General features: G+C 52.6%; 3 protein-coding genes across 8 annotated transcripts in view; 1 reads left to right on the top strand and 2 right to left on the bottom strand.

Moving 5' to 3' along the window:
* The first annotated feature begins 648 nt into the window (after positions 1 to 648).
* Positions 649 to 2,907, top strand: TUBB4B (tubulin beta 4B class IVb). Its single transcript, XM_068656954.1, has 4 exons — positions 649 to 808; positions 923 to 1,031; positions 1,114 to 1,224; positions 1,698 to 2,907. The coding sequence occupies exons 1-4, from the start codon at positions 752 to 754 to the stop codon at positions 2,756 to 2,758; spliced, it is 1,338 nt and encodes a 445-aa protein (XP_068513055.1). The 5' UTR covers positions 649 to 751; the 3' UTR covers positions 2,759 to 2,907.
* On the bottom strand, positions 2,616 to 15,318 carry CIMIP2A (ciliary microtubule inner protein 2A). The gene is made up of 7 exons (XM_068656955.1): positions 15,152 to 15,318; positions 12,038 to 12,231; positions 9,144 to 9,439; positions 8,105 to 8,222; positions 7,072 to 7,166; positions 4,949 to 5,066; positions 2,616 to 2,986 (listed from the first exon to the last, which is right to left on the bottom strand). Exons 1-7 carry the CDS (start codon positions 15,205 to 15,207, stop codon positions 2,898 to 2,900), a joined length of 966 nt encoding a protein of 321 aa, XP_068513056.1. The 5' UTR covers positions 15,208 to 15,318; the 3' UTR covers positions 2,616 to 2,897.
* A 1,421-nt stretch (positions 15,319 to 16,739) lies between these two features.
* LOC137842564 (discoidin domain-containing receptor 2-like) overlaps positions 16,740 to 19,898 on the bottom strand; it is a 57,416-nt gene continuing 54,257 nt past the window's right edge. For all 6 annotated transcript variants that reach the window (XM_068656754.1, XM_068656757.1, XM_068656756.1 and 3 more), the window contains exon 17: positions 16,740 to 19,222. In XM_068656754.1, coding sequence (XP_068512855.1) covers positions 19,082 to 19,222 — 141 coding nt within the window. In that variant the 3' untranslated portion in view covers positions 16,740 to 19,081. The remainder of the gene's footprint in view (positions 19,223 to 19,898) is intronic.

Below are 19,898 nucleotides of genomic sequence, written 5' to 3'. Positions count from 1 at the left end.
CTCAGGCGGCTGCGCGCCAGAAAGTGCTAGAAAGGCGCCGCAGCCCGCGCCTGCGCACTCCGCCTCCCTGCCCCCACAGCGCCGCTGCGGCGCCCCGGGGCCTGCGGAGGGCGGGGGGCGAGGGAGGCCCGGCCGGGAAGGGGTGGGGGGGAGGTTGGGGGGTGCTCGGGGTCCGCGGCGGGAACGGCCCGCGGGGGTTGCCACGGCAACCGCACCCCCCCCCCCCCTCCCCGGTAGCGAGGGGGAGCGGCCGCCCACGCTGCGCAAAGTGCGCAGGGGGCTTCGGGAATAGGCGGCTGCGCCAGCCACCGCCCAGGGCCCGCTGCGGAGTCATTGCGACGGTTACTAGGGCACTTGGTCGCCGTCCAATCAGATGGCGTGAGCTCATCGCTGCGGCCGGCGGCCAATCACGCCCGGCATCAATCATTCAATTCAGCCAATCGGAGAGCGCGCTGGGCGAGCAGGGCGGGCGCTCGTGGCGGCCCGTTGCCTAACAGTAAAATCAACAGACAAACGGGCGGAACGAAGAGGAGCGCGGGTTTGAGTGACAGCGCGACAGCCAATCAGAGCTCCCTATTTTCAGAGCCTCGCTATCGTCAGCCAATGGGCGCCGCGGACGGCCGCTCGGGCGGGGAATAGAATGCTGCGCGCGCACTCCGCTGCTATATAAGGCGGTTGGCGGTCGCCTCACGCAGCCAGTCAGTTGGGGGACGAGTGGCGTTGGTCAAGGGTGCGCTGTGCCGCCGCCATCATGAGGGAGATCGTGCACCTGCAGGCCGGGCAGTGCGGCAACCAGATCGGGGCCAAGGTGCGGGCAGGGGCCGCGGCAGCGCTCGGGGCCGGGGGGGAGGCGGCGGCGGCGGCGGGCGGCAGGGCTGCGGCGGGCGGGCGGGGCCGGCCCTGACGCGCTTGTCCCCGGCAGTTCTGGGAGGTGATCAGCGACGAGCATGGCATCGACCCCACCGGCACCTACCACGGCGACAGCGACCTGCAGCTGGAGCGCATCAACGTGTACTACAACGAGGCCACAGGTAGGGCCCGGCCGCCCCCCGGTATTAACCCCCCCGGCCGCCCCCTCAGGCGCCGCAGTCACGGCCCGTCCCTGTCTTGCAGGTGGCAAGTACGTGCCCCGCGCCGTGCTGGTGGACCTGGAGCCCGGCACCATGGACTCGGTGCGCTCCGGGCCCTTCGGGCAGATCTTCAGGCCGGACAACTTCGTGTTCGGTGAGTGCGCCGGGAGCGGGGGAGGGCCCCGCCGTGTAACCGGCTCGGGGTGGGGTGGGGCGGGCAGGGACGCTGCACTGCGGGCTTCACCGCCGCACATGCTCCCAAGCATGCGGCCCCGGGAGGGGGGGGGGGGTAATCCTGGCGCTTGGTGACGGGCGTGGAGTCACCGGAGGGCTGCGGATGGTGCACGGTGGTAGCTGCCGAGAAGGTGTAAGAGGTCGTTGGTCTTCCGAGTCCCATTATTCCTCGGGAATATCGGGAGAAACGAAAGGGTTGACGCATTGCCGGGCGCTGAATGCTTTCTGTGTAGGTATACCGAGCCATTTTAGAGGTGCTTCTGTGAAATCACAGCTCAAGGCATGATAAAATGAAAGCTTTTGGGGGAGATTGCCGTAGCCTGATGCTCTTAAGCTTTGCTTGCAAGCAGGAAGCAGTGACCGTAATCTAATATGAAAATGGCTCTCTTCCAGGTCAGAGCGGAGCAGGAAACAACTGGGCAAAGGGCCATTATACGGAAGGTGCTGAATTAGTTGATTCTGTATTAGATGTTGTAAGAAAGGAGGCAGAAAGCTGTGATTGCCTCCAGGGCTTTCAGCTGACTCACTCTCTTGGTGGTGGTACTGGCTCCGGTATGGGTACCCTCCTAATCAGCAAAATTCGTGAAGAGTACCCAGACCGAATTATGAATACTTTCAGTGTTGTACCTTCCCCTAAAGTCTCAGATACTGTAGTAGAGCCGTACAATGCCACGCTGTCGGTGCACCAGCTTGTGGAGAACACAGATGAAACATACTGTATTGATAACGAAGCACTCTATGACATATGCTTCAGAACACTGAAGTTAACAACGCCAACATACGGTGATCTGAACCATTTAGTGTCAGCGACCATGAGCGGTGTTACCACCTGCCTGCGTTTCCCAGGCCAGCTTAATGCTGACCTGCGGAAGCTGGCAGTCAACATGGTTCCCTTCCCCCGTTTGCACTTTTTCATGCCTGGTTTTGCCCCACTCACAAGCCGTGGGAGCCAGCAATACCGTGCTCTGACTGTACCGGAGCTAACGCAGCAGATGTTTGATGCAAAGAACATGATGGCTGCGTGTGACCCACGTCACGGCCGCTATCTGACCGTAGCTGCTGTGTTTAGAGGCCGCATGTCAATGAAAGAGGTGGATGAGCAAATGCTGAACGTTCAGAACAAAAATAGCAGCTACTTTGTTGAATGGATCCCTAATAACGTTAAAACAGCGGTCTGTGACATTCCACCTCGTGGCCTGAAAATGTCTGCCACGTTCATTGGTAACAGCACAGCTATCCAGGAGCTGTTCAAACGCATCTCTGAGCAGTTCACTGCTATGTTCCGCCGAAAGGCTTTCCTGCACTGGTACACAGGCGAGGGCATGGATGAGATGGAATTCACAGAGGCTGAGAGCAACATGAACGACCTGGTGTCTGAATACCAGCAGTACCAGGATGCGACAGCTGAGGAGGAGGGGGAGTTTGAGGAGGAGGCTGAGGAAGAGGCAGAGTAAAAGCTATGCATACGAACACCTGTAAATTTTGTTTAAAGCTGTATGAACTCTTTCATTCAATACTTCCCTGTCTGTGTTGTGTTCCTCTTCCTGTCTTAAAGTCACTTCAGATGCTGTACAGGCACCATTAAAGCATTTTTCACAGTGCACAGGCTCGTCTCCTTTGTTCCTTTCGGTAAGCTTTTCGGGTGCCGTTTCCAAATGTAAGTGCATAGGTGTGGCGGAGGTCTGGAAAAAAAAATGGGTTGGGGTGTGAGCACCGGCCCTCCCGCTGATGGCAACCAAGCTTCTCCCTGCTGGGCTGGACACCAGTTGCTTGTGTCACCGGAGATGGGGCAGTCCTACTCGCTCCTCTACTGAAGAAATGCTCTGCTGCTGCTGTGTAACCAACTGTACTTGCAGAGGGGAATACCCTTAACATGGAGGCTGAAATCTGGCCCCAGCCTGTGTCTAAATTTAGGTACCTGCCCATGGATTCCTATTACAGGTGCGGGGTCAGCTGGCCGGGCTGCAGTCTCAGCAGGAGCTGGGCAGCTCTTCTGGCCAGAAGGAAAGCGCAGGCTCAGAGGGAGGTGGCTGGAAGCTACAGCTTGCTCAGGCTGCCTGGCTAATGAAATGGTGCCTGCGATTTGCCTTTCAGATGCAGGTGGGTGGTTCTGAAGGAAGGGAGCTGCCCTCGCCCAGGCTGCATCCAGGCAGCAGCACCAACCGAGCAGGGAGCTGGAGCTCAGGGCGAGTCATGGCTTCAGCCAGCTGCAGCAAGCTGTGCTGCGTCTGCTGCTGCAGACAAATTATGCTGAAGAGCTCCAGTTTGTGCAGCCAACAGCTTGATGGGCTCTTTTTAATTCAAGTTATAAAAATATTCTGAAGTTTGGGATAGCCCCTTTTCACCCTTTGGAGGTGACCACAAATACTTACCTGCTACTAAATAGCACTATTGTCTGTCAAGAAAAATGCTATTAGCAAATCTAAGGATTAAAAATGAAGTTTCCCCTTCTGGAGCAGTATTTGGAATGGCCCTGAGCAGTGGTGGGAATCAGCCTGTCAAGAACCAGGTGGCCGGCTTCAGACCTATACAGGAGGCTGCTGTTGTAGGTGAGAAGATGATGAGAGATTTTTAAAGCATGAGGTAACGCCTGCAGCAGTTGGTGCTTATGCATTCCCTGGCCCATGGTTTTCCCCCAAAGCCCTGCAGGGCTGTGGCCGTTCCCCTCATGTCTGATGTTGGCATCAAACTGAGGACAAAGCGCAGGGGCAGTGCTAACGCTGGACTCTGGTTTGCCTGGGGGCTGTAGAGCTCCAGGGGGCTCTAACCTGAGTGCCTCCAGATGACTGCAGCCCTACCCACTGCCAGCCTTGTGCGGAGGAAGAGAGGAGCCAGAAACACCAGCGTGATGCCTCGAGAGCCATGGGGACAGGCCCAGGTGGGTGCCCTGCGCTGGGGACAGCAGCCGCTGTGCTCGTCCTCCCCTTTCCCAGAGCAGGGGGTGGAGGCAGAAGCCAAGAGGAGCAGTAAATGTTTTTTCCTCTTTTCCTGTGTACTGCGTGCAACGCGAGGTGAGAGCGTGTACACGGCCCTGCCCGCGGCATCCGCTTGTCCCCAGGGCCCTGTTGGAGGGGACAAGAGGCAGCTGTGGGACTCGGTTCCATCGGATGCTTGGGAAGCCCTCATGCTGATAGTGGGATCAGCGGGGCTTCAGCACTGAGTCCTGCTGGAACCCCGTTAGAACACAACTCCTGTTTGTGCCTTGGGCTCTCCGGTTGCCAGCTGAGCAACTGGAACACCGCTCCTCATGGTTCAGGGGTAGACCCCAGACCCCACACCACCCTTCACACCTCTCCTTTTTGGTACTCCCAAAGCCTGGCGGCCAGAACAGGGCCACCACCACCTGCAATGGCTTATACCAATTCACAGCTTTTGGTGCAGTCTCCACCCCTTTGCATCATCTACCTTTTGCTTTTTTTTTTTTTTTATCACCCTTTAAGCTTTTTGGGAACAGAATCCCTTCCTTGATGAAGAAGCTGCCACGCATCCGTGGGGGGACAGGTGGGGGCACAGCTCCAGCAGCTCGGCACATTTACTGCCCCTGTGGAACATTGCAGGGCTCTACCATGACACTGCAGCTATCAACAGCACTACTTAATGATGGTAATTAGTGACTTTCATTTTCATTCAACTGATGAACTTACGTGGTACGAAGCCCGTGTAGGCCGGTATCAGTCCAGCACTGGTGTAAATTCTGTTGTTAGGCCAGTAAGTTTGGGGGAATCTCTTGCCGAAGCTGTGGGCCGGGTATCGCTGCAGGAACTGGAAAACAAAACCCAGCAGCAGGAGTTGTAAACCACTGCTACCCAAACCGTGTCCTAATTAAAGGAAATACTTGGGCTGATGAGAAGCAATTCTCTCACCAGTTCCCTTTCCTTCTAATTTAAAGCTAGGTTGCAGCTTCCCTCTCTCCACTCAAGCTTTCTCTCCCCGGTGCTGGCAGGAGCCCCTCTACCGCCCTGGTCCTGCCACCCCATCCCCACCACCCAGCTCCTGGTGCTGCAGCTCGCTGCAGCCATCACATCTGGGCTTGGGCCACAGCTCACGGAGCTGCTGCAGCGGGATGCGTGCCTTGTTTTGGTGTGAGCCCCTGAACTGGTTTTGTTTCTCCATGCATCCCACTGATGGTGATTAGCCCGTAATTCCCAGCCTAGGAGGAAGAGGAAGGCTTAGGGCGCGTTAACTGAAGGGAGAGTGAAATCTTCCTCCGTCACCTGCCCCGGAGGTCAGACCCCGATAACGCTGCGCCAAAGGACAGCGCGGGGCTCACATCCTTGGGGTGGCAAAACCCCAAAAGCCCTCAGAAAAGCCCCACTGCCTCATTAGTGCGGCCCCTTCTCAGTGGTAAAGGGAGGGTTGAGGGAGCCACGCGAGCTGCTGGAGCCATCGAACCCGTGTGTGACCGCACGGGTTGCGGCAGTGCAATCCTCCTGCCTGCCCAGGGCAGCACTGAAGCGAGAGGATTGCATTATTTTGCCCGATGCAGCCAGTAAGAAACGCTCCGTGGCGCATCCTAGCACGTAACCTAGGGCAACAGAGATTTAGGGCAGAAGATTAGTGGCTTGAAGGCAGAAGCCATCTTAGATAGAAATGTGCTGTGATTTATTTTTTTTTTTTTTTAGTGTGCTTACATTCATTCCTGCAGTGCCTCTGCAAGCCTGAATTTTTCTGACCCCTGCAATGGAGAAACACCATCCACCTCCTTCACTGGCACATATTTCTTAAAAAATCAGGGCAGAAGTGATTTGCAAGCAGCACTTTTAGTTGTAATATCGTCTGCTTTTTGTTCTCTTTGCTTTATTTCTATTAACCACAGAAGGGAAGGCGAAGGAAGCCACACAAGAAAATCTTCAGACATTTCAGCCAAAGCATCAGGATGCTACCGAGCACCCGATCCCGACAGCACCACCGCTGTCCCCACAGAGCCATTTCTTCCCAGCCAGGGGGTCCTTCGGGCTTGCACCTTTTCCTACATCCGACCCCCACGCTCTGGGACAAAGGCACCACAGCGAATCCTGCTCAGCAGAAAGGGTGAAAAATTTTGCAGCCTGCGTTTAAAATGAGCTGTCACCGAGCCCGTCGGTGCTCACTGGCACTCACCCAGTGAGGCTGCAGCATCCCGGGGCTCTCACACCATTCTGGTAGCAGGAGGGACCGTGTGGCTTTGGATGCAATCTGCTAATTGGGGTGGGAGGGGTCTCGTTTTCCCATTTAGGAGGGTCATACGGCTTTGTAGTGGGGGGATCCTACAGCAAGGGGGCAAAAAAGGAGATTTTTTTCAATAGGGATATTTCTCTGCTTTTTCGGATGGACACAGAAAATGAGAAGATCTAAATCCTTTTAAGACAAGTTACGTTAGTAAAGGAAAAATCTCTACAACACTTGAAAAGGAAGAATATCCATCCAAGAAGCCCAGGAAGCCATCCAGGTACCAGAGGATATATTGCATAAGGGGAGTGCAGATAGCTGGATCCTGCGTTTGTGCACCCAGAGCAGCACTTTTAATAGCCACCCTTAAACCAACCCTCAATAGATTTGCTTAATCCTTTTATGAACTCATTTATCCTCCCTTGTTTCCTTGGGACATTAAGTTACAGAATTTAATTGCTCATGATTTTTTCAACGTGTTACCTAATAGCGTTTTATTTTGCTTGTACTTATAACCCCAGCTCAAAAACTGCTGCAGCAAATGCAACTGCCCGTGGTGCTGCAGATGACTCGAGACCAGCATTATATCATTGAAATCAGATTTGTGCGTGCACTCTACCTGATGTCTGTCAAATTCAGCCATGGCATCCTTCACGCCCTGCAAGTAGTTAACACCAGTAATCCAGGTGAAGCGGGGTATGTAGCCGGTGTACCCTGTGGATGAAGGCAAGAGAGAACATACAGAGTTGTATAACACACTGGAAGTGGAAGACGCTAGGACAAATATAAGATCTTGGTAGCGTATAGCAAGGGAAAATTTCACTTAATTCATCCATTTAAATGGGATGTAAGATTTATTCTGAGACAGTCATTGTTATGACCCCCTGGGAAAACTCAATGAGCTAAATCATGGGGGTCTCCATGAGGTAGGGAAGAAACATTTCAATTTCTCGCAGTCATTTCTTTAGAACAGCACCTCTGCCACGTTCTCACCCAGTTTCATCTGCATGCAAGGGCTAACAACCAGGTCTCCAGCCTCTCTTCCTCATTTACCCTTCACATCCAACAATTTTTCACCAATTGTAAAAGAGAAACTACATAAAGTGTCAAAAGGAGAAAAAGTAGAGAGAGAGAAATGCAAACTAAAAGAAGCCAGAATTCCCTCTTCTCAAGGGGATGCTTTGGAGAGAGAAATTTGCCTGCTGCTTCCTAGACTAGCAGTGCTTGGCCTTCTTCTTTCACCCCGTCTGAAATATTTCGCCATGCAGTCATGGCAGTCGCTATGGTCAGTGAGAAGTTAGGGAGCACAACTCCTTGTCAGAAAGAGCTCTGTACCTCTGTGAGGTGCAGTGCAATGCTGTTTGTTGCTTTGGTTATGCAGAAAAACCTCTTACATTTTTAGGAGAGAAATACCTCGGGGGTAGCAGGCACTGTTCAGGCTGCTGCAGAGAGTGCAGAGCCCACGTCCCGCACGTCCCAAAGAAAATCCTTTGTGCTGAGAGGAGCAGGGGAGCGGGGGCATTTTGCACCCCAAAGTGTTCAGACACATGGGGACAAGTGGCCAACGCAGCTCCTGTTTCCCACAGGGACAAAAGGGGATGAGATTACTCCTGCCGGGGACTCGTGCTGGACACAGCCGCCCTCCCTTTTACCTGAGATGACTTTCTGCTGGATCACGTTCGGTACATCCAGCTTTGGTAGCCGATCATTTCTCTCTACACCCGCAGCTTCAGTCACTCCTGGCAGAGTCACACCTTCAATTTTTACAGGCTCAAAATAAAAGCAGAAATAAAATAAACACCAGTAAAACCTGCTTCCTCCTTTGACTCCACTACTTAAATCGCTGCCAGAACCCAGTAATCACAGCTGCCATTTCCATTTCTCCCTGGCTCTCCACTAAGAGCTACTGCAAGAATTTCTGCTGCTGCCAAATTGCCAGGCGCGCTCTGCGTGCGCAGGGTTTGCAAAATACCCACGGGAGACCAAGGGGGGCTTTTGGGGCTGAGCTCCTTTGGAAACCTGTTCCTCAGGCTGCCTCTCAGAGCAAGGCGCTGGGAGGAACCTTCTCGGGCTTTATATCCAAGGCAGCTTTTTGACTTTGATACGTCAAATCTCTAATCTCTGCCCTCAGGGGATTTGCGCAGCCCTGGCTGACTGCCCCACGACAAATAGCATCTCCTGCTGCAGCAGCAGTAAGGGGACCAAACCCGTTGTCCCAGAGTAATTAAGTCAAATCCTAAAGCCTGTGTTTCAAAGAGAGTAATGAAGGTTGGAAATTTGGGTGAGCTGGGGAAGGCAGGAGATCAGGAAGATGGCACTGGCCAAAGGTGCCCTGAGCACGCACTGCTCTGCACGAGGAGGTCCTGGTTCAGCAGAGGAGCCCCAAGCCCAACACAGGAGGGCTGCTTTGTATGGCACAAGGTCTGACAAGAGGGATTTTAAGCTAAAACACAACTAAGTGAGAAATTAAGCCTTTGCGATTAGGAGCAATTACCCATTACAACATGATGATGTGATGGATTGGCTACTGCTAGAAATGCTCTTGCAAATTTGCTATTTCCCAACAATTTCAATGTTTGGTCCTCACCATCCCTGCTGTCTGTGCCTCCTGTCGGCTCCCTGTCCTCCCAGCACAGCAAGCCCAAGCCCCCCAGCCCTCCCCATGCCTCCCACCCACCCAGAGCCGCTCACCTGCCTGAGTCCTGCTGGCGAGGTGACAAGCCCACGAGATGTGGTCAGCTCAGGTAATCGCCACTCCTGCCCCTCCGATGGCCTCCACGGCACGGCAGGACAGCGTGCCACCACTGACGGGTACCCGTATTCCCGCTGCACACTTACGGCACGCTCGCCGGGGTCGTGCGAGGGCATGGGGTCTGTGTGCGTCAGCAGCAGCTGCTCCTCTGCCGGCCCTGGCGGGGGAGGCTTTGGTCCAAAAATCGGTTCGGGAAAGTTTGTCATGGCCCTAGCTCTCTCGTAGGGAAAGTATCCTGCGGGGCAGAGCCAGAGTGTAGGGAAGGAGAGGCCAGGGCATCGCCATCGTGCCTGCCCTCAGCTCCCACCAGCTCCCCTGGAGCAGGGGAGGGGAACGGGGACCCAAAGCATCCCGGGTGCCATCACACAAACCCCAGCAGCCCTGGCCAACAAACTGCCGTGCACAGACTACACAGGGATCGGTTCAGTTGTTTAACGTTTGATCTACACCATACCCAAGCTGCAAAATATCACCAGCTGAGCTATAAATAGCAAGGAAAAAAGCCCACATCCTTCACTGTGTCCACACACCCCTAACAGCCCCCGTGCCCGACAAGGAATTCCTGCACCGGCATCGGGGCTGCTCGGCCAGGACAGGGCTGCTGACGCCGGCTGGAAAAAATCCCACGGCCAGCGTGCGCTGAGCGTCTGCGCGATGAACCAGGGATGGCCGAGTTGGCAGCTTTTGTCTGGCCTTCCCTTAAAAATATCCCGTGACATGGCTCCCCCGGCCCATCAGACACCTCCAGCCCCAGCGCTGCCTAATGTGCTTTGCTCAGCGCCATGCCTTTCTCCCTCCTTAGTGATGATTGCTCTTACACCCCACAACCACCTCTTCCTAACTGGAAAACCATTTCTATGCCTGACTTTTGTTTATTTGTTTGTTTTTAAACAAACCGAATTCTTTCCATTTTTGTTCCTATAGGTCATTCCTCCCAGCCCTCTGACCGCCACTGCCCTGTTCTGGGGACATCTGCAGAGCCCGCAGAGATGCGCGGCCAGCGCTGCTGCGGCTGCAGAGGCCCCTGTGGGAAGCCACCGGTCCCAGCTCTCAGCAAGGAGCAGAATTTGCCCCTTTCTGCACAGGTGTAAGGCTCCCAACTGGTGCTTGGGTTTGAAGTTTGCTTCTAATCCTATTATAATGCACATATACGGTATATAACTTCATAAAGTTTTATATACATATGCACACCCTCTATATAACAGTACTATCAACTGCTGCCCAGGCTAGCAACAGACTAAAAATAAATCCTCGATAGAATTGATTTTTCAATCTGCTGTGCAAATTTTAAAGCAGCTTTGTCTTTGTATTTCCTACATTATTAATGAAAATACTGTACCTACACTTTTTTCATGCAACAAACCAGTTATTCCATCAAAGGAAAAAAATGAAGTCATTTTGTACTTGAGAAATCCTTGCCATAACCCCTCACCATGGCCACAGCCACCCTGCAGCTCCATGGTTCACATCCCCATCAGCCGAGTCCAGCATCACTTCCAGGAAAAATCCAACATAGGACTCATCTGACCAGCAACATACTTTGTGCCCATCAACAAGATTTTATCAAAAATAGACCTTGAAACATCCTTCAGGCTCTGAGTTCACTAATGGCAAACCCACAGATGCAGCACTGCTGGGAGCTCTTTGACCTTGGTTGGGTGAAATGCTGTGCTTAAAGAAGCACGCAGTACTCATGGAAGTTTACAATGAAGGACTTGAGGATTGGACAGCCCTACAGCAGCAGGAGGAGGTATCACAGCACAAGGTGCTTCTCGGGGCCAGGTTCTTCAGCATTTCACCAGTGAGCAGCAGAGGCAAGCTCCTGGCCACAAACATCTGTGGGTGACGTAAAGGCTGGCGAGGGGAGGACAACAACAAGGACGGGGTAATGATGGAGAGCAACCAGGCCAACTGGTTAGTTGGGTCCATTCAAACTACATTTTAGGCCAAGGAAATGCAAATGGAAACATCCAGGAACAAAGCCTGTGAGCGACACCTGCGTGGAGCAGACCTGGATCCTGCAAAACACGGCTGGGAAGAGCAGAAATGCCAAAAGCTTGCAAGCAGCTACGTGGCGCGATTCCCAGCGTGAAGCAGGAAACGTCGCTGCAGTGGGGCTGCCTCCGGGGAATCCAGGGCCCAGATCCTGCCCAGACACACGTAGCCCCTGCACGGAGCTGCTCCTGCTGAGCAGGGCCCCAAACAGCTATGGCTGAGGCTCACAGCGCCATACACGACAAACAGGCACGGCCCTGAGAGGGGCCGATATGGGACCAGAGCACGGCTGTCACTTGGGGCCTGTTCAGCTGGCATCAGGCACCCTCTACCTAGCCCCTCTGGGCAGGTTCCTCCAAATTCCTGGTGGTGGGAATCTCTGTGAGCACTTCTCAAAGTGGCTGGTGGAGGAGATGGGGCTGGTTAACAGAAGGGGGCACAGAAAGGAGGGGGCAGACACAAGCCCTCTTGCAGAGCTGAGGCAGGAGAGCTACGAGCCAATCTTCACCAGACAGAAAGAGAGGGGACTACAGCCTGTGGAATAAGGAGTTGGGTGGCAAGTTCATAAACACCATAAAATCATTTATCTAACTGAAGATAATCAGGGGCCTACGATTCTCCCTGCTCCAAAAGATGCCAACACCAGAAGCCCAGTGATGCCCCTCTGCCGAGGCCGTGCTTCAGCTTCACGTCATCACTACTCCTCAGAGGCACCTACACCAGGACTATGGGGGCTCCATAGAAAACTTCCCCTTCCCCCAGATCCCATGGTGGACAGGCACGGGGCTCACTGTGACCAAACCTGCATTCGTTCTGGCACAAATGAGGGGCCGCTCACCTGGGTGCCCGGGGAGGTAGGGTTGGAGGCCGCCCTGTGTCCCGCTGAAGTCCTCGATGAACCTTTGCTTGCACAGCGGCGCCAGCACGGAGCGAGGGCTCTTCCGAACGTGGGGGTCCGTCAGCAGACGGTAAGTGGTTTTGCCGTAGGTTTCTCCAAACTGATAGTTGTACTGAGGGACGAAGCCCTCATAGCTGGGGAGGAAACCGAAACAGAGCGGTCACTGCCACGGCCTGTGCCGGAGGATTGGTGTGAGGGGCGTCATGCAGCGGGCAGAGCAGGGCCAGGCACGCAGCACCGCATCGGTGGGCACAGGGACACCCGAGCTGCATGTTTGTACCTGGGCATATCCCAGCGCCCCTCGTTTATCACAAACTGCAGAACTGAGAGTTGTGACTTGTAAACTCTGAGCCCTCATAGCGAGGAGCAGGATGGGCTCACGACCCAAAGCAACCTGCACTGCTCCTTCCCTTCCTTTCCCCAGGTGACTTTGCAGTGGCTCTGGGGACAAGGGGCCTGGCCCAACTCTGGCTCCGTCCCCAAGCCCACCACAGGCCACAAACTCCAGCTCTTCCCAGCACCAAGTTTCCCAGCAGCGACGTTATTCCAGCAGCACAGAAGGAAGGTAGAGCTGCCAGTCACAACGTATAGACAGAAATACTTGATCAATGATCCCGCTGTGTATTTGGGGATAAAGGCAGATGATGCATGAGGATCATAAGATGATGAGTAAGTACTTTCCCTTCCAAATACTTTAAACAACAGCCAGCAGAGCCATGCATTTGCACTTGGCAAGTTGTCCTATTTTGCATGCAGGATCTTTTACCGGCAGCTACTGGAGGAGCTCGGTGGCCCCTTCCCATTGATTTTCAATGCGTCTTGCAACACAGAGAAACTATGCAGGGACGATAAAGCAGAGCGGGAGCAAAAATGACACAGCCTAAATAATTACAGGCCAGCTGAAGGGATTTTGATCATGAACAAAATAATGGTAGGGCTGAGAAAGGATTCAATTCATAAGCAATTAAAAGCGAGGTAATCCGAGGAGCTCAGGCGAGTCAGTCTGGGTTTACGGGGAATGGATCTGCCACGTAAGTGAATCACAAGAGCTGCTGATAGAAGCCGTGGTGCTCTGGGAAGAGATCAGGACTCCTGCAGGCTGCTTGACTTTCTCTTCATGGTATTCTCATTAAGAAACCAGAGAAATCCCTCGTTTCTGTAGTTCACCGTTGCAGCCAGTGATCTTAAAACCCCTTCGCAAACAGCAAGTCAGTGGCTTTCTGGAGGCTGTGCCCAATTTCCCTTTCTCTTGCTCAATCCTACCTTCAGTGCCCGCTCCCAGGGCTGCGTCACGGAACAGGGAGCAGCCCTGGCCCTGTGCCCGGCCCTGCACCGCTCCGCACCGCTCCCAGCTCCGCCGGGACGGGCAGGGCCGTTCCCAGGACAGGCCCACAACGTGGATCTACACCTTCTCCCCGTGCCAAGTCCTTGCCAAATGGCTCTAACATCGCGTTTCACTTCCCAGTGCCTCCGAGCGCTGCGGGGGTGATTGGTGCCTGGTGCTTCCGAGTGCTTTGGGTGCCTGCGTGGTGCTGGGGACTCACCAGCATGGGCAGGCCCCACACGTGGGACAGCTGGAGAGGTGCTGCAACGTGTCAGCCTCCTCCTCCTGCCGGCACCTCCCAACATCTGCAGGCAGCAACGTCTGCAGCAGTGGAGCCAGGCTGCAGCGATGCCCAGCAGGCAGCTCCTCCTCATGTGCAGGCACCCAGCCCAGCGGGACCCTGGGCACGGGAGGAAGGAAGCCTCAAGCAGCAGGAGCTGGTGCCTCCTCCTGCCTCCTGCAGCTGAAGCAGCAGCCTGAGAGGAGCCGTGCAGCTGCAGTGTTGGTATTAGGGCTTAAATCTGCCTCTTGCAAGGGCTGTTCTTAGGCAGGATGGAGCAAGGGAAGAATTTTGAGGCTTTGGGCTCCAAAAGGGAGGCGCAAGCCCAGCACAGCTCCCTCCTTGCTGCTGTCAGCACGCAGGGTGACAGCTCACAGCAGCACGCACACCGTTTGGACAACTACAGCAATGCAAGAGTAAGGGAAAAACCCAACCCCAGCGCTTAGGTAAGCTCTGAAGGCACAGAGGTCAGGAACGGGAAAATCCTGCACGTTGCTGTAAGGGGAAGGACCAATTTCATCTTCGCTACCAGACAATTGCTGAGGAAGGAAACACGCTCCCAGCCTTCACCTGCAGCTCAGGCTCAGCCTCCCCTCTTGCCCATGGCCATGCAGGACTCGGGCTGGTTCCCTCTGTGCTGTTTCTCTGCCTCTTCTACCAGCTCCTGCCCGGGGAGGGCTCCCAAGGCGCCCTCAAGACTTCACTGACCCAAGTGACTTTGTACCAGCAGCCGCCTGCTCTCTCTCGGTGGCCGTCCAGCCCTTTCCAGGTCAGCCATGTGTGCAGGGCACCACACACACCAGGGCAGATCACCAGGGGACCCCACGCACCACCTCTGCTTCACCACAAAGCTTGTCCTATTTCTGCCTTCAGTGTTTATGTTTCAACATAACATTTTAGCTCATTCATCGGGAACCACCTCTCACCAACCACAGCCTTGTCCCTTTCAAAGGCCATCACAGGACTTTGCAGAAAGCTTTTTTTTTTTAAAAAAAAAAAAAAAAAATCCAGCTATATATCAGCCAGATCACCATTACCCACAGTCACTGACTTCAGAGGACTGTGCTCTACCCAATTAATTCATTGATGACAATTATGTTCATGCAAATATTTATTCAAAGGAGATCCTCAGACATCCTTGGTGCAAAAATTACTTCAGTTTGGAACTAAAACCCAGAAGCTCTGGAAACATTTGGCAGCTTAGAATAAACGGAAAAAAAGGAAAAAAATAGTTTTGAAGTTCCCCTCAATGCCCCATGTCATGGTCTTTAATTACACCTGCCATAAGGTGCTGTTTTCCCCCTGGAGCCATGTCTCCTTCACTGCACTGTTAGATGGCACTTTTATCAGTGTCTTTAAAAAAATCATGAGCCACGAGACGTATCTTATCCCAACCAGAGGTATTTGCGTTGGAAATGACCAGACTTTTTGGATGAACTTCAGGACTTACCCGGGGACATGGTAAGGATCCAGAGGGAAGAGGCTGCTCTTCCTGGGGGCCGTCATGGCACAGTGACAGCGGGAGGGAGGAGATGCAGCAGTCACCCGGGAAACCTCTGTGATGCTGCCGGGTACCGTGGTGTGATTCTGTGCTTCCAGGCGCACCACGCGGCTCTGCAGGTTTTTCTGGACGAGTCTTTCTTTACCCAGAAAGGAAAGCTCTGGAAATCTTGGATGAGCATGGAAATTTCATGGAGTTTGTCAGATTTCCTGCAGGCTCAGCACCCTTGGGACAGCAGCAGATGTTCCCCATAAGCAGCCCCGGCACGTGTCTGTGTTCACGCCGCCGTCCACGTCCTGCACGTGCAGACGGGGAGCTCTGTGCTGTGCACACCCAGGTCCCCATGCAGTGCACACACAGCAAGGGCAGCGCTGATACTGGATGCATCAGCCCTGCTCTGCCCGCTCCTGGCTGCTGGAGGACCCAAACCTTCGCTGCCTTGCTACAAACAGGGCAAAGGAGCTCCTGTCCCCAACACAGCATGGTCATGGTGCCTGCTGTGGGTTGGCTCAGCCCCCCTCTGCCCAGCTCTTCTCTGTGCTGAACTGCTGTTGGGAGTGCTGTGTCCTTACCTTCAAGGTCATCCCACCTGTTGGCACCAGCACCACTTCCACAAACTGCAATACCAGGAGGGAGCCTGGCTCATTGCCACTGTCCCTCTGTGGTCTCAAAGAACTCCAGCCACGTGGCCAGCACAATCTTTCGAGAGCTCAGAGATACTAATCAGAAATACACTAACCAGAAGTTGGAGTATTCCAGCATTTTCTCATCTATTTAGGTGCCAGTACTCTACACAAAATTGCACCTGAGAAGACAGATGTGCTGCTTTGACTCCTGCTCTTGGTACCGCAACATTTTGGGAGATCTGGAGTTTCCAGACCTTATGAGTTTGCCCCAGTACCTGAACTCTGCGGGGACAGAACTGCACAGCATCCCCAGCTCCGCAGGGTGGATGGGGCTGCCAGGGGTACAATGACTCTACTCAGTGGAAGATGAGGGGCAGGAGGCTCAAGTTGCCCCGAGGGGAAGGCCGACTGGACATAAGGAGAAAATTCTTCCCCACAAACACAGTGCAGCTCTGGGGCAGGGTCGGAGCAGGTGCTCACGTCTCCATCCTTGGGGACCTTCAAAGCCCAGCTGTGCAAGAAGTTAGCTGTTTTTAGAGTCTGACTGGGTTAGAGACCTACAAAGGTCTCTCCCAACCCAGATCATCCTTTGAATTTAATATGAATATGAAAAAAAAAATGCCTAAGGAAACAGCACCATATTCACAGCACTGAAGAGCGACCCCAGGCCACTCTGGGTCCCACTGGCTGTCTCGGCTCCCTGGGGCTCAGGCCACCCTGTCAGTGCCTTCAGAAAGTTCCTCCAAAGTCCGCTCCTTTTGGAGCAGCAGCTGCATTGCACTGGCTGCTCCTTCCAGACCTGGGGTCGCACACTTACCAAAGTTATTGAACAGTCACACCAAAATATCTGTCCTCAGTGCAGACACCTAGACCTAGGCAAAATAATAATAAAAAAAAAAGCAGAAATTCGCTTTTGTCAAGGTTATCATTAGAATTTATTGATATGAGAGAAACTTCGTATGTCAGTATGTCAGTGGAGGAACAGCACGTCCTGACATAACAGAAGGACAAAGCCCACCCAGGTGACATTACAGCGTTCTGGAACCTCTGAACTCCAAAACACAGGAGGTCACGCACACGGCTGTGTATTACTCGGCTCTGTTTTCCAGGACAGGATGGAAACTCTCCAGCAATAACACCAACGCATGGCTGCATACATGACCACAACAGCTTTGGCTCCTGTCCCCACGCCAGGCACTTACAGCACACACGTGTGGCAGCAGCAGCTCACCCAGAGCCCCTCGGTCAAAGGGGGCAAACACCTGCTTTGTGGTGAGAGCCACCCGAGCCCGTGCAGCCCTCGCAGGGCATGAGATGCCTCGTGCTCCATCACGGGAAGGCTGCTCAGAGGACCAGCCCAGACTGTGATGCCTACACGCAATCCGGGGACTCCCACAGCGACCTGCAGCAGGACAACTGGGGGCAGCTGGGAAGCTTCAGGACCAGCTTTGTTCTGCCTGGGGAGCAGACACAGCACACTCAGTCCTGGCGTCTGCCAACGCAGGGACAGGTTTTCTCTTTCAACGTAACAGCCATAATTATCCTCTTATTAGAGCTGTTTTGGCATTCCCTCCGTCAGCGGTGTCCGCTTACAGAGCTCGTAGCACAGACACGATGTAGCTCGTAGCACAGTGAACACTATGCTGCTGGCCAAGATAGGAATTATCTTTACAACCTTTACTGGAAATACATGTTATACTGGATGCTGTTTGGAAAAATAAGAAACAAAGAAACAAAACAAAAAGTGCTGAACTTTAACCTCCCAGCTTATGAAATACTCGGTTTGGTCCGTAATATCTTGCTAAACAGTTACAAAGGGAATAGCAGAGTATTCCCCAGGCACCTGATAAATCCACAATGGATGTACTGTAGAAACAAGCTGAATTCTCTGACCCACTCCAAGGGTATTTCAGAGCCCTATAAAATACTCCAGAGAACGAGCCATTTGTGACACAACAAACAAAAAGACAACCCCGGTTCAAGGAGCAAGTTGTCTCGTGTTGTACAGGAAGCATCCAAAATCAGACGCGAAGCCACCCTGATCAGAACTGGCGGGATGTGGCAGTCCCACCCTGATGCCAGATTTGATCACAGCAGTAACAGAGCCTGGGCCGAAGTGCATCTGCCTGGCTGACAGCGCTAAACCTGCTGCAGACCTGAAGAGGGACTGCAGATGCTAGAAATAAATGCGAGTGTGTGCGCAGGTGCGTGCCGGCGATGGCACGTGCCCTGTTCCTTTTCCTCTCACGTGAGCTATGACAAGTGACATAGCGGGGGCTGCTCTCAGCCATTCGCTTTCACCAAATCTAAGTTCCCCCTGCACACTTAACAGCATCGACTTAGAGATCTCATATTAATGGGTACTTATACAGGATTAATTGCACATCAGTCCATTGTGGCTACAAGTTCATTAGGCTAATAAATCTACGTAGTGACAGTAGTACAGTATCAGCTACTTTTCAATACAAACTCCCTACCCTAGCCTTAATTTGCAGGTCAAGGGAAGATCTACTGTAGTGACCTTCCTATGACCTTTAACATTCATTTTTTTAATTTTCTTTTTTCTAGAAAAAAAAATCCAGTGTGGGGAAAATGCACATATATAACAAAAGCAGTGCTTAACAACCACAGGAAAAAAGAACATGATCTTGGACTCTATCAGCATCCTCCGTAGACCCTGGTAGCATTACTTCCAAAGGGTTGCTAAATCCAGCTCCGTCAGTTCTCAAGTCTGTTAAACCATTTCCTAGCTCTAGTCAGTCCTAGTTTCTTACTATACATATCATCTCTAGCAAGAGCCTACAGAAACACTTGCTAATGTGCACAAGACTTCCATTTGATTTAATGGAATAGTTTTAGAAGACTGAAGTCTTTACTCCTACAAATCTGTTCTTGAATTGTGGCTCTCGCTCAGGCTGGCGCCTTTCTGTTCCAACCAGGAGAGAGCTCCAAGTCCCTTGTAAAGTTTTACTCATTCGTCTTTCCCAAAGGCGTGTGGGTATCTAACAAAACCCCTCTCACAGTATTCCCAGGAAATGATTCAGAAGAGGAGATGATTTTTCAACCAAATGAGATCCTCTGGTCCTGCGCGTCAGACCATGGCCAATAGAACGAGCAGCTGCCATGGACGTCTCAATTAAATACGGTACAGTCAAGGGAGGAGAGCAAGGTGGCCTGACCATCTTCCTGTGAGGTACAGGCAAAGAGACACCAGAGTCACTCTGTTCTCAACAGTTTGTCTCTTTTTCTGGAGTCAAATGTTTGATTCCATTTGTTCTAGCAGGAAGTGGTGAATCATGTCAAAAGTGGGACGATCTTTTATATCCCTGCTCCAGCATTTCAGCATCAGGTCGAACACAGGGTTAGGGCACAGAGGAGTCTGGGAGAGATAGATCTGAAAAAAAGAATACAGCAAGTTCAGTGTTTGTTCCTTAAAAGAATCAAACCTTGACTAAACGAAAACCACAGGACAGCTTCGGTCTAGGCGTTACAAGACACGGCAGTCATGCAATGTTTGAAATCCATTAAGCGTGAATCTGGCAGTGAAGCCTGCATGGAGCTGCGACACCACCTCAGATGGCACTGCAGACACTTTGCCAACTTGTTTGATGAGCCGGTCATAAAACAGTCCTTTGTCCCACAGGAAACATGAATGCTTCAGAGACTTGTGTTCCAAGAGACAGAAAAACACAAACCAAAACTAAATTTACCACGATAAAATCCAAATACTTTCACTCACCGTAGACAACCCATGAGGCTTTCTAAGCATCGTGACAGCTTGTTAGCAGAGACAGAAAAAACACCTTTTAGAGCTTATCTACAGCACAGGTTGGCATTTTTTTTCCTTTCCTCTCATTTCTATACACTGATCTTTTAGACTCTTCACTAGATCATTAGTATCTGGGAGACAATGAATAAAACTGAACTTTTTTTTTTCATTTCCCTTAATCCTTTAATTTATTTGATACTAAACGTCAATCTGGGGAGAAGAGCAAACAAATAGATGTCCACTCTTGGGGTACAGCAATCATCAGTGGGCTGGATTGTCATGCTCTATTTACCGTCATCAC

This window comes from Anas acuta, chromosome 20 (genome assembly GCF_963932015.1).
Source record: "Anas acuta chromosome 20, bAnaAcu1.1, whole genome shotgun sequence".
Classification (NCBI taxonomy): domain Eukaryota; kingdom Metazoa; phylum Chordata; class Aves; order Anseriformes; family Anatidae; genus Anas; species Anas acuta.
The sequence above is the reverse complement of the archived record's forward strand: the minus strand, read 5'-3'. Positions and strand labels throughout refer to the sequence as shown.